The sequence below is a fragment of the Phallusia mammillata genome, chromosome 6, assembly GCF_965637545.1.
Source record: "Phallusia mammillata chromosome 6, kaPhaMamm4.hap1.1, whole genome shotgun sequence".
Taxonomy (NCBI): Eukaryota; Metazoa; Chordata; class Ascidiacea; order Phlebobranchia; family Ascidiidae; genus Phallusia; species Phallusia mammillata.
The window spans coordinates 10,694,964-10,709,202 of record NC_137257.1 but is presented as its reverse complement, the minus strand read 5'-3'; the positions used below and the strand labels follow the sequence as shown (position 1 = coordinate 10,709,202).

The 14,239-nt window shown below is 37.1% G+C and overlaps 1 protein-coding gene across 1 annotated transcript; it reads left to right on the top strand.

The window, feature by feature from the left end:
- The first annotated feature begins 3,175 nt into the window (after positions 1-3,175).
- On the top strand, positions 3,176-7,207 carry LOC145233871 (uncharacterized). The gene is made up of 5 exons (XM_080098639.1): positions 3,176-3,376; positions 3,778-3,914; positions 4,520-4,592; positions 4,658-4,746; positions 6,370-7,207. Exons 1-5 carry the CDS (start codon positions 3,298-3,300, stop codon positions 6,412-6,414), a joined length of 423 nt encoding a protein of 140 aa, XP_079954765.1. The 5' UTR covers positions 3,176-3,297; the 3' UTR covers positions 6,415-7,207.
- The last annotated feature ends 7,032 nt before the right edge of the window (positions 7,208-14,239 follow it).

Below are 14,239 nucleotides of genomic sequence, written 5' to 3'. Positions count from 1 at the left end.
TTGCTGTGGAACGAAATGATCAGATTGACATTAGAAGAAAACTTATTTTGGAATAAACATTACGATATTTCGGAGCCATAAACTAACCAGAACACTTCTATTGTTGACAATTATGTAACGCAATATTAATTGTTAGGTATGCAAATTGTATGGCGTTCCAACGTTTATCTGTTATTTTTATGTCTGACTCTCACTGCTGTTGGTGTGAAATACAGCAAACATAAAAAAACTCGTGTTCAGGCGCTAAGTATTTTGGGTGTTATGCTGACAAAAAGTCAAACCGTATTGTCTTAATTTGACTTCCAGCTAATGACCTAGATCAGAAAAACGATGAAAATTGTAGACACTAGTTAGAAAGTGCGTTTCAGAGGTTGGTCACTAGTCATAATTGATTTAAAGTTACAACCTTTGTAATACGTATTACTTATTTTAAATGTACAATAGACGCCTTCAATGGGCCTGGCGTTATGCAATTTATTAAGTACAAGTAAAAACTATTCGACGAAGTTACTAATCAACATGGCAAATGTTTTAGTGTAGTTCACTTTTTAAAAGTGGTACAATAGGACAGGCGCTCATATACACCAAAGTTTACAGCTGGGTGATAAATAATGCATTAGCGAACGTACGCGTTTGTTAAATAATTATGTCATAGATTTCAAGCATGTAAAACAAATGCGCCTTAATACACAAAAGCAGTTGATGGTCAAACAGCAATTGGCGATATGCTCTGAAATTATTTATATTTGGCTCCCGCCCATGCTGTTTGCAATACCGTTTCCCATCGCAGGAAATTCCGATTTCCACTAATGGTTGTGTATTGTGACGGCCTATTGTAATGCTATATTGACACTAGTTAATAGTCTTTTGTTGGATAACGGTCCTAAACCGTTTGGCGTTGAAGGTTATTTTTATTTTGTTGCTTCAGGACGAATTTGAAAAAGAGCGTTGCTTCACCACCTGATTTTTTAAAGGCTATTTAAAGAAACGGGCACAGTGATTTAATACATTGTGTAGCTGATATCACCATGAACTATTTTTCGCGCTCTCTTTTGTAATCTTGTTGACATAGACCAGGGGTTCTTAACCTGGGGTGCACGCACCCCCAAGGGGTGCGAGAACTGTTCCTAGGGGGTGCGGGGATGCTGAATCATTAAGGTTGGTTAGGTGTATTCTATTTAAGCAATTACAGAAGGGGGAGCGAAAATTGGTTAGTGATTTGCAAGGGGGTGCGAAAATTGGTTGGTGATTTGAAAGGGGTGCAGCAAGGAAAAAAGGTTAAGAACCACTGACATAGACCATAGATTATGTCCCAGAAATAGGCTACTGCATAACTGTATCTCTGGATAGAAAGACTGGTAATAATGTAACATTTGTAGCGTTGTATCACACGTCTTCGAGTCACGTTTTTGGTAATTGAATGTTCTTAACCAAGGTTGTTCGAATGCAAGTGACCTGTCTGCAAGTGAGTGTTTGATAGCAATACATGCAGATTTTTGACGTTAATAACCTAATAACTTTCGGGAATTTTTCACAAGAATAGAATACAACAAGTTTACAAACATAGCAACAGTTCAAAAGTTCGTTGATTATTGTGTTCAAACCACATTGGAACACTGCGTGGAAAACTCGTAGGCTAATGGCTCGCTGTAAACCACTCCCATGGGGCAAAAGCCTGCAGTAGGTCGCAGGGTCGTACCACGCACGTACTTTTTAAAAACTTTCCAATTGGACTCCACAGTACTAAAGTCTATTTCCTTTGGGTTAAGGATTTTAAACTTTCACCCAAAATCGCTGCTATGTTTTACATAGGTTGGTGATAGATATTTTTTTCATAAGACGGGATCATTTTGCGTTTCCGTTCATAAGTCATTACAGAGTTGTAAGTCGGGCAGGGCTTTTCGGGCCGGGTTCTGGTTTCGGGCTAGTACTTTCGGGCTTAGGCCGGGTTCGGGCTCAATTTCAGACCCGTTGACAACTCTGGGTCATTAAAGGAATTCTTTCGTTTCATGTTTTTCTGTATGTTTTTAAACAGCATGTCTGCAACCAAATCTCTTGTGATCAATGTGCTACAACCGTTGACAGATAGTAAAGTTTCTTGTGGATTGTATCAGGGATTTATCTAGTTGTATACTGTTAACTAGACTAAACTTGTGAGAACATACGTGTAGAGTTGCTCGATAGTAATGGTACAACATACCTAAGTTAGCGGTGTCAGTTACGCTTTTTAACCGATACGGCAGTAATGCGATACGGCCAGTCTCAAAATTGTAAAGGTACAGGCTGAAACGCACCTCAGCTATGCCAATGTTGCGACAAGCTAGAACAGCGGTTATTAAGCTGGGATTCGCAGAGAAATTAGACAGATAAATGCGTCTTCTATGACAAAAAGAGGTCCTTTAATTTATTTTTAAGCAACAAAAAGAGACGATTGTTCGCGCACAATTCTTTTATTGTTTTGGTCCTATTTGTGACGTCATAAACAGGTTTGAAAATTCCCCACGAGTAATCTTACGAAACTAAACTAACTTTAATCTGAGTGTTGTTGTAGCAAACAGCAATACTTTCGCAAGGAATGAATTAACTATTAATTGTTAACTGCGGGCTTTGTTTCGCTTAGGTATATTCTGGTTTCTTTGTAGTTTCACATATATTAGCTTGGACCGCGGGTGCTCGAGAAAATTGCAAAGGGACCGTTCTGACAAAAAATAAAAACGTTTGAGAACCACTGAGCTAGAAGCAAGGTGGCGACCACTTTAAAGTGTGTTGCGAAGGAAGCAAGGTGGCGACCACTTAAAAGGAATGATCTGTAGTGGTGAAAGAGATACCGTTAATTAGGTAGCTTTGTTATTTTGAAATCACCGTCTACAAACAAGTAAAACCATTGCTTGTTAGGCTAATATAAAACCAGCACTGCTTGTAGGGAATTTCACCACGAAAAGATTTTCATGTCAACCGGTGTGCACAAATCTTTTCAAGGTTGATTGCACATCAGTGGACATACACCACTCGAGCTTGTGAAAATTATAGTTTTCCCATAGAGTGCGGTCTTGTAAACGGACTCTTGTATTTTTTTTGAAAAAATGAACGATTTGAGCATGCTTTGGATGCTATGTACACAATTTTGTAAAACAGGTGTGCTAAAGTCGTTTTTATAAAAAAGATTGCAACAGCATTATCTTTTTTTCCGTCTTGAACAGGCGGTATATTTTACTTTCAACAATACACTGAATGGTGGGCCAACAGTACAAAAATAAGTAAAGCTGTTGACTTATGGAAAGAGGAGGCTACTAAACAATGGTCCTTAACGAACGAACTACTTACAGACTCGGTTCAGCTCTTTGCATCTTCATCGTGTTTGGAATTTTCGCAAATTGTAAGTGAATAAATGCAAAATATTTAAACCTATGTTGCCTGTGTTAGATCGGACAGGATAACGAAAACTATAGTAAAATATAAGATTTATGCAAATGACCTGTGTAAGTCTGGGATCAAATAAATTAGACATGGAACATAATAGTTTTGTAACTAACAGACATGTTAGAATGTGATTTTCTAATCTTAGCCGTGTACATCTCAACTTAAACTTAATGCTTAGCTAAGGAAATTTCCTAAAAAGCTTCCAATTTCCATGCAGATAAACCTGCAGGTATGTGAGCTAATTTTGCGGGAAGTCAAGTGCAAATAAAAACCTTTTGTGCCTAATGTCTTATACATATGATTGAATTTATCGTTCTTATTTTCTTCTGAGATTTAAGTAAAGTTTTGTTTTCCCAGGGCTGACAAATGCCGTAGATAGGAAAAGAGTAAACGAACTAGCAAAGAGTGAAATCAGAATTGCCCAAATTAAAGACGAATGCAATAGAAAAGTTGAAGAAAATGCGGAAAGTTTGGAACAGAAAGTTCAAATAAAGGTCAGTTTTTACTACGTCGCATTCTTTGGTACAAACTACAAATGGTGTTTGTGAAACGATAAAATTTATAATGGTGTTTGTAGAATGTTTTTTCGTGTATGCCCTGATTGTGGGCACTACAAACTATTTTTGCTAATATTGTCAAACTTTTTAACTATATGAACTGTATAAAGTATCCAAGTATACGCCTTTTGATATTTTGAACCAATTAAGGCTCTCGAACCTTTAATCTCTGTTGGAAACAATAGCGGAGTTTTGTAAATTGGGTTATTTGCTCGAATTGGCATTATTTATTTTCGATATACGTTTAATGATCTTTAAGAAAAACTTCCTTACACCTCATGAAAATGTACCTACGCAATAAAAGTTCTTAAACACGCAGTAAAAATCCCGTAAAGAGTAAATAACAACGCAAAGGCGCTAAGTAGGAAAATTGCATGTTGACCACTGGCTTGCCCTTCGACAGCTGGGAACATGTGTGCATTAGGTTTAGTGAAACATACAAAGCCGAATATAATTTTCACCGCAAACTTGTGAGGAGCTAACACTAATATGAACTAACTTTAATATGGAAAATCAACACTTTATTGAATATAAATTTGCAGGTGGATAAAAAAATGAAAACTGTAGTAGCAGAGGAAGTGAGAAACAAAGAAAAAGAATTAAGAAATCTAAACGGTTGGTTGTTTTTCAACTTATCCTGTAGAATTGCTCTAAAAAATAAACAAAACACTTGTTGCTAGAAAATGTCAAGCAACTAACTATGGAACGTGACAAACTCAAGGAGAAGTTAAACGCAATGAACGAACATTTTTTCGCCTACAAAAAAAAGGTAAACAGAAAAATATTTGCTGTGATTGTTATATTCAAGGAAATGATTTGATAACATTATGATGGAGACCTCAAACAGAGTTTTTCTTTGTTTTTTTTACTGTCGAGCACAGTTTGTGGTTTAACTTGTACAATAAACTTCACAATGTTAACTGTTAGGGGTTTTTCGGTGATTTTTGAGGCCAAAGTAGATGTGCAAAAAATGGGTGATTTCGTTGAGTTATAAGTTATTAAGTTACATTAAAAGAAGAGAATATAAGTTTATCCTGCCCATTGAAACGAGCAAAATGTAATGCGACTGATAAGATCTTGCTCTACCCTCATGACAATCACAAAGAAAATCAAGATAAACAAAAGGAATTGCTGTATTTTGTTTAAGTCGATTTTTTGGATGTGACGTTTTTTTGTAAGCTTTTTTAAACCAAGTCATTACCGTTTTAAGTACCTGAAGCATAACTAAATAATAACATTTACATCGAAAGAATGGTTCGGCTGCTGCAGTTCTGAAATGCCTGAACGCGAGCCGCTATTTGTTCCAGCGTTGTCATGTACACCTGTATTTTTTCACCAAGCCCTAGAACATGAAATGGTTGATACACTCCGCAAATATCCCGATACCCTTTTTTCGACACATAGTTTACGGTTACTTACATAACTCATTGACACAGTTTGTGATTGCTTTGTTGATAACTCATTGCGAAGTGTGTGGATAAGTAGATGTGCGGCTTTTGTTAAACCTTAACATAACAGACAGAGTCACGTCCAAACGCTCGTAAAACACCAAGCCTTGAGATAAATGTTTAACTTCGTTTGCTCCTATTCATATCCGTGACTTTACGCCAACGGGAGCGGTCATAATTTTATTAGTTCCAGGGTGGAGTTTAAGAGAGCTTTTGTCATGTACTGTACCACAAGTGTGTTTGATAATTAAGAATGCACAACCATGTAATATTCTGTGCTTGATTTGCACTTATTTTCCGCTTATATTATAGCCTGATTAATATCAGTGGCGTATATTCAAGGGGAATGGGATTTGAGGGATCCGGGCCCCCTTTTCATTTCAATAGTCGACCCCATTGATTAAACGTCTCGTTTATCGCTGCATGACAACAATAATAAAGTAGACACGAGAAATGTTCCAAAGCAGAATAAACGACGTTATGAAAAGTCATTGGGAAATGCTCCAAACTATAAATGTTGCATCTCCCTTTAAAAAGCTTGGATACGCCTCTATTTCTGTGTCATAACTCTTTTGTTATAATGTGTCATAACTACGTTTCGACAAGTGCTATTGTCATCATCAGGTCAACATATTAAAAGCAACAGAAGACATGCTACTTTTGGTTTTATGTTAGAGAAACGTAGCATCGCTCATTCTTATATGTCGGTTAGTTTGATTATATTTGCAATCGATCCTCATAGCGTTGTCTTTGCGTCGCATTTTGCATGGTATATCATTTTTTATGGTAATAGACTTGTTCCATGGCGTAGTATTGTCTGCAAATAAGTCGGTATTAAGCCACGTGGACCGGTTGTCAAGCTTTGCAACCTCGAACCTTTTCGGGCCAATCAATGCCTGGTAGTCTCTTAAAACTTAAAATAAGTTTTTCTTTATTTGATGCAGATGGAAGAACAGGGACAACAAGGAGAAGCAAATAAAGCATCTTAACACACAACAAATGTCTCCAACGCTGTCTGCACGAACTTAGATCTTAATCTGGACAACTCCGCCCTGAACTATGGTGCCCTGTCTGTTGCTCGTAACACTGATATTTTGTCGGTGGGTGGCGTAATTGAGCAGCTAGACACTGAGGGTTCGTCACAGTACAAGCATAACTTGTTTTGTTAAATAGAGCATGTTTTTAAGAACAAAACTATAATAAATGTTAGAGCTTACCTTTCAAAAAACTGTTTGCAAACAAAAACTTTTTGGTATGTTTTGCAATGCATTGACTTTTTTTTAGACTATTTTGTATGTTTTGTTGCGGTTTGATGTGTTTAGCCGAGGTACTAGCATTTTATCGTTACAAAATATGCAAACGAACGGCATACCACATTTGTTGATAGCATTAGATGTAGACCATTACTACTGTGATTGTCAAAATGACTTTAACATAACGTAACCAACAAAGCGTCCCATACCTCCGTGAACATTAACTTGGTATACTTCAACGAAAATACTTGCCACTAAGCAAGCCACAACTTTGCAAACAAATTGTTATTTGAAGCAGGTATTTTTAATTACCAAAGAAGCAACATTGTTTTTGTGTTTTTGTTCTATGGTGTTATTTATTGCCGACAAGTACTTTGGACAAAAGGTTTCAATATTACAACTTTACATGGTGTGCTGCTGCAGTGGATTTTATAACCCAGTTGCAATTGACTTTCACCCACTGTTTACTGTTTTGTTTTAACATTATTTACGATACAATAAAAATGCCAATTTCGTGGTGATGAATTCATTTTATGCGGTGTTTCATAACAGAAAGAAACAAAAACTTGATGTTTATTTTCTTGGTCTTTTTCACGTCGTTTTTAGAGTGTCGTAGTCGAAAAGTTTGTTTCAATTTATATATTTGCGATGCGCGATTAGCCCGTTGGCTATTTGCCTTGTCAGTTTAATGATGGAAAATCACACATAAGAAACGCTTTTTTATGGGGAACCTTGACTGGAACAACAAACAGGAAGATTATTACGCATTGGCTGAAATCAGCGTTGCCACTTTTGGGTGCAAGTAAAAAGTGAGTAAAAAGCGCATCGCAAGATCTAAGCATTGAAGCAAGCGATAAACCGGTAAAATAGCGCAATGCTATAACTACACGGCAAGTTTAGCATCGGCAAGGCCTAAAAGGAAGTATAAAAAAATGTGGCAAGTTTGTGCTTATGTTGCTCGTGGGATTGTGGGCTTATCAAATCTACATCTCGTCTGGTAAGAGTTTACCAGTATGACGCAGTTTATCTTGTTTCATAAAAAAGCAGAAATGGTAATGCCTTTCAACAACGTTATAATGACTAACAATAACTACTGTATTTTCGAAAATATGTTTACGATAAAAGGGTTTGTGCAATCTCACATTGCGCTTTATCAACAGATATAAAGCTCTTTCTCAAGTTGGACGAGTTCATCAATGGCGCCACCTAATTACATACATGTTGTTTAATTGCACCTTACGACGCGCTGTGGCATACGTTAACGGTATCGTGTGGCATTACAATTGTGTACAGCGTTCGGTCAGGTAGCATCAAGTTTTGGTATCAGGTAAAACCTTATCTTAAAGTTCGTATGACAAAAAAGAAACACCAAATGTGTAAAAGGAAAATCTTTTTTCGCTGTAGGCCCTTGTTTTTTGATAAAACTGTATTGTTCTGTGTGTATAGGCCACTTTGTATGTATTATAAGGACAATATCATTAAATGCCACATACAGTATTTATGGATGTGAAAATGTAAATACGTTAACGAAAATAATTTCTTGATAAATCGCAACCATGGCATATTCAGGTCATAATGTCCTAGTATTGATCTCAATTCATTAACAAAAATAATGACAATTAACTTGCATCCCTTGTGCGCCCTGTCACCAGCTTCAACTGAAAGAGCAGGAAGTTCAGAAGGCCAGTCTAACAGATCATTTTGCGTGCTATAAAACTGTCACACGAAACAAGCAGCGTCATGAAAGCTGTTGAGAATTTACTACGAAGCGTTGGTGCTTTATGGCTGCTATGGTAAAGCAAATGATACTTGTCACTTTATCGCACCTCTCAAGGATTGGTTTACGGTAAATTTAATATGTCCTATACTTAACATTGCGCCGAGGGCAACACCAGTAACCACAGAAAGCGCGTTAGTTTCTGCAAAATATTTGCAAGCTGTTTATGGACTTATCCTTTTGGCTATCTGATGTGCAAGACAGTACCATGTGCTTAACGCTTGAGGGAAGCCATGCAAGGAAAGTATCAATCCTTAACTAGAACACAGGCAAATGTAAAGTCAATTTATTAGGAGTTAATAAGGATTGGTCATTTTCAATAGATTTAAAATTCGTATTTTACCGACTGTTCTACAGTCAATTTTCCTTTTCAAAGTTGCCTGCCGAGGAAGAAAACGGTTATAAAATATGGCAAGCAAACGTAACAGCGAACATTTCACGTGATGCACGACTATTTAATATATTTTGAAATCGGTAACACTTTGCAGCGTTTAGAAATAAGTTTCTTTGAAGTGGTAAAGTGAATTGCATATTTTCAAAGTTTTCAAAACAATTGTTGACTAAAGGAACAAATACCAAGTGTTTCCATATCTTCTAAATGGAAGGAGTGCTTTTGCAAGACGCGAGATCGCGAAGAAGTTTGATTGGGTCAGGAAACGAGCGATTGTAGTTGGAAAAGGAAACAAATACTCGTATGTTTCCTGTGAGCGTTTCCCGCCTCACGCAGACGCAAAGCAACTCTTTGGCTCGAATCCCACTCCCTGTAAACGTCTGTAGGTTCGGTTGCCACCGTGATTACTATCCAGTTTCGTGCAAAAGAGTAAAGATAGTGTGGTATATTTAAACACAATGTCAAAAACAGAACAGTCATTACCATTACGTGTAACTATCAGAATTATGAAAGCTGTTTCAAGACACTTGGTTAGTTTGGGTTTGATCGTTTGTGTTTATCCAGCTAATTTGAGCGAAATACACGCCGCCAAGACGACATACACCTTTAATCAATCGTAATAAACATCCAGCACGTTTGTTGCGTTCGTACCCTGCCGCAAAGAGCCTGATCTGGGCATTCGAAGCAGTACGAGCCACGAGGCAAAGTAAAAGCGGCCAACAGCTTCCGCCAGGCTTCATTATGCGCCATGGAAGCAAACATGCACACAGGCAGTGCTGGGCAGAGTGTCAGCTCGAACAGACTGCTGCGCTTAGTATGTACGAGTCAGATACTAGGTAACGAGGTTTAGATTGGCATATTTGCAGTTACAAGTTTTACAAGACTTTCTGGTTTCAATATGGTTTCTTACTTTTTCGTAGAGACTGTGGAAACTGTTTGGACAACGTAAAATAACTAATCTAACGTAACTAAAACATGTATGTTCGTTCCAGATGTACCATTGCAGTTAAAAGCTTGGTTAGAAAGTCCTTTAGTTGGACCATAAAAGGCGATTAATCGACAACATAAAAAGTGTCACTCGGTGTTACAAGTTTAGTACAGAAATAAGCTTGTGTGGAGTGTGACATAAAGGTTTCATTTATACTTCCAAAGGTCACAAACGTTCATATTGAACTGTTAAGAGATTGTGATTTTTCAGATACGAAACAGTTATTGACTAACAGCACGTCTTTTTAAAACGCGTATTTGTTGTGTGACGTACTCGACAAGGAAACTGCAAGGCGGGGAGGGGGCGGATCACACAGCGTGGTGGATGTGACTACAGTGAAATGTTTATTATAGGGCTTTCGTAACCGAAAGTGGTTAAGGGCATGGATGCATTGAGGCCACATGACATTGGCACCATTGTGTTGGTTTCTGTCTTGCGCATTGTAGGATTTTAAGTGTTTGTAAGTGACTAAAGAAAGTTAAAACAGGAATTTGATGTAAAATAATAGTTTGATTTAACTGTACAAAAACAAATTATACCCAATACCTACACTGAATTTGAGCTCTCAGCTGACGGTTTGCCCATCCATGAAGTTCGTGTTAATTTGCCCATTCATAAAGTAAGGAGAATTGCATTTTGTTCTGTCTAAATGCCGAGGGACGAAGTGAGAGGTACTTTGAATTCCCAGCCCGCTCCGTGTATGCAAACACATTATAGCTGGAGATGCCACACATTTGTCAGTTTGTTTAATAACCGCACTGGAGTGATTTTGAATACCTAGTGATGTTAGAGTGTCTGAAGTACATGGAAGAGACGAAGTATAGGGTAAAGTGCTGTTGAACCTATAGCGAGTAAAGACTTATAGACAAAAGCAGACTGCCAAGAGCTTGTTGTTTTACACAGAAAGTGAAAATGGTTATTTTTATCCATGTTGGTTCATGTTGCCTGCCAAAACAATACGTGATAGCACAATAACGATGAAAATTGTTTTTACCGTGTATCGCCGTTCATGCTGTTTTGTTAAAAGTTACATACAAATTAGTTACGGAGTTAGAAAGAGAATTACAGAAAAAATTGGGCTTGTGTTACTTTCTAATGGCTGGTTTCAGTTTAACTGGAAAATCCGTTACATCGATACTAATTGAATGAATTTAAAATTTAGTTGTTGAGTTAAAACTAACTGCTTCAGTGGATATGAGAAACGCTCATTCAAAGAGATTTGCCCTGACAGATATGTGCTATATGGGTCGTTGCAAATTTAAAGGCTGTCTTGGGCGTAGCGTGTTATGTCATGACATGACGTAACAGCAAAGGTAAGCCAAGAGAATGTTACATAAAGTAACGGACCAATTTTTTAAAGTTATGGGATATTGGACGAGTCTTACTTGTTAACCCGATGTAACTGAAAGATGCATTGATAAACCAGCTATAGCGTTTGTCCCATGCACTTCAACTCAATTGCCATTTTGCACTTTGAACACCAGTTGTTTATGTTGCATGTAATGATTTATCATGTAGACTTGACAGGATATAACAGCAGAAAGCCATCACCCAGCCAAATTAGCTGTGCTACGAAAAAACGTCATGGGCAAAGTTTGGTTTTCAAACCCTCTTCTGCACGTCGTAAGCGGTTCTCTAAACGTTGTTTACAGTAAGACCGAGAAGCGTTATTTGCATTTATTTGAGTTGCGTTTTGTTGCAAGGCCTGATAAGATTTAAGGTATATTCCAGGATAGTTGTGAGGTAAACCTTTAGTAGAAAAAGAAAGACATTAAAATGGCTGGGGTAAGAGATGCCATACATTAAAAAATGTGTTGCGTATTACAATATAATCTATGCGGAATTTAGAACCTACAATTCGTTGATAGACAAACGCAAAACAAATTGAAAACGACGAATTAATTCGCATCATAGATTGGCTGTATTTTTCTGATAACAAGTGCATGGGTCGTTGCGTTTGTAGAAATCCGCCGTCATGCATTGCGTCAATTTTCTGATGTTTACTCGATGTGGTTAATGTCTCAAGGACAGTGAGACATTGCCAGTAATCATATTTTGCAGTGTAATTGTTGAGAAAGCAAAAGCATCTGAACATATTTCGAGTTCATAGCGACTTTTTAGGGGTGCATGTCGGTTGCAGGTCTGCGCGCAGTAAACATGGTTGTGTTCTAAGCTAACATCAACTTAATATCACGCAACGCAAAGGGATAAACACATTTTGCAAAAATTTCATTATTTATGAGAGGCTCAATAGATTTCCCAACATATTTTTAGTCGCTATAAAAAATTTCCAAAACAAGTTAACGTACGTAGGGTTTGTTTAAACCAGCGGTTCTCAACCAGTGGGCCATGGAAGCATTTTGATTGGGCCACAGACTTATCAAATAGAAAGCTGTGTTTTAAGAATTTACTTTCATTTATGTCGCTACACTCAGTTTTACAAAAATATTGGCTTGGGGAGAAATTGAGAAGGGATGTAAATTAATTTGAATTTAACTATTTACGGCATAAAGTTACTTTAAGTTTCTGCAACACTTTATATTTATGATGTAATAAACTACTTTGGGATTACAATAAAGCCAGATAATTATCCAAATATCCACCATATCCATTGTCCAATTACTCGGTCATAACCGAAAGTGCTTGATTAAAGGAGGAAAAGTGCTGTTTTATGATTTTTTTTGCATTAAGTTATTTTGAACTAATAATCTGTTTGAAATATGTTCTGCTTTTTTTCTGAACCTATTTTATAGTTGTTTTTTTCTTTCATAAAAATTTACTGGGCCACAGAATTTTTGAGCAATGAAAATGGGCCACGAAAGAAAAAAGGTTGAGAACCACTGGTTTAAACACTTCGTGAACAGCCAAGTAACATAACATGAGGTTATATTAGTCTTTTACAAAACAGCTTATATGGCCACCGTTTTAGCCGTTTCCTGTCTATGCTTAGTCACAACAACCAAAAATTATGAGCTTTTTACACGACTGTTTTCAATCTGCTTTGTTTTAATTCATAAGGGAGCGATAAGCTGTGGTTTGGTGTAGGTTACTCTGTTTCGAAGTTTGAATTCGTCAAAAATCCCTTGGGAGTCCCACTCTTCCATTCTGATGTACGCAGTGCTTCGATCAACGCACTTTTTATCGACCCAAAAAGGTTAAATCAGATTTTGAAAAGTTTACTTACAAATTGGTCAATCGCCGGTTTTTGAGGTAAAAACATTGCAAAACGAGTACCCCTAAATTCATAGGATAATACTGACACTTGTACACGAAACGTTTAAAACAAACATTTGTTTTGTTAAAACTGCTCATGTTTTAATGCAAACCAAGCTGTTTCTGTATTATTTTTTTATGTTAACATGGGCCTAATGTTGAGCTTAGTAATTTAGCGGTTGAAGATAGGAACTTATACGTTTGCCTACGTTATACCTCCGCCGACCTTCACACATAATCTACTTTGAAACCACTGTGTTCATGTGTCACTAGTAAAACAACAGTGGACGAAAGTGGATGAACGAAGTAACATTTTCAAGCGAATGCACCAAACTGATTAGGTGTAAAGTGCATCGTTTAGCTTGATTGGATCTAGAAAAAAAATCTCTTGTAAGTTCGACATACTCATTGAGGAGTTATTTCACATGGAAATCAAAGTGAAAACCAATTAAACATAGAATATAGAACCACTCTCTATTTTTCGGTCTTTTAGCAGATGCAACCAAGGAACCGCCCTGTCGTTGATGAAAGTCGCCTTCATTTATGACGTCATACGAATAATGACGTGATGCACAAAAAACGCGTCATTAGGCGTCTGATTTATTTTTAAATGCTTGCAGGATATTGCGTGCTTAGGCAAGTGATAAATAAAACTGCTGCCTTTTCTAAATTTGCATTATATTTGCAATTCTCAAGGTTCAGCGCTATGTTATTGCGAGATTGTAATAAATACAAGGTCATAGTAGTGTCGGTTGGTTGAAGCTGCGTCAATATTCGTTGTTTTTTCTGATGATGAATAAACTGATAGCATGAACGAGAGAACCAAAAGGTTTTGCGCAGAAAATTTAAAGACAATTAATTATGATTTTGTGCAAGACATTTGAGATTTTTAGACTTACTTTTAAGCACATATCACTAGGATTATACTCCCTGTCAAAAACAAAAAACCAAGCGTTTCTTTTGCAGTCGATTTAACACAAATTCCGTCTTAAACGATGATCGATTAGGCAAAATGCGTTGTTAAATCCGGTTTATAGCGACAAAAATGGTTCTGATAAGTTTTACATTCGCTGGTATGTAGGTGTCGAAGGGTAATGAAAACCGTTCCAAGGTGGTTTAAAACATAGGTGAAAATTGCAGTTAGGTTCTACAATAGAAACCGTCGGACTATTTTTCGTAATGGGCTTTTTCA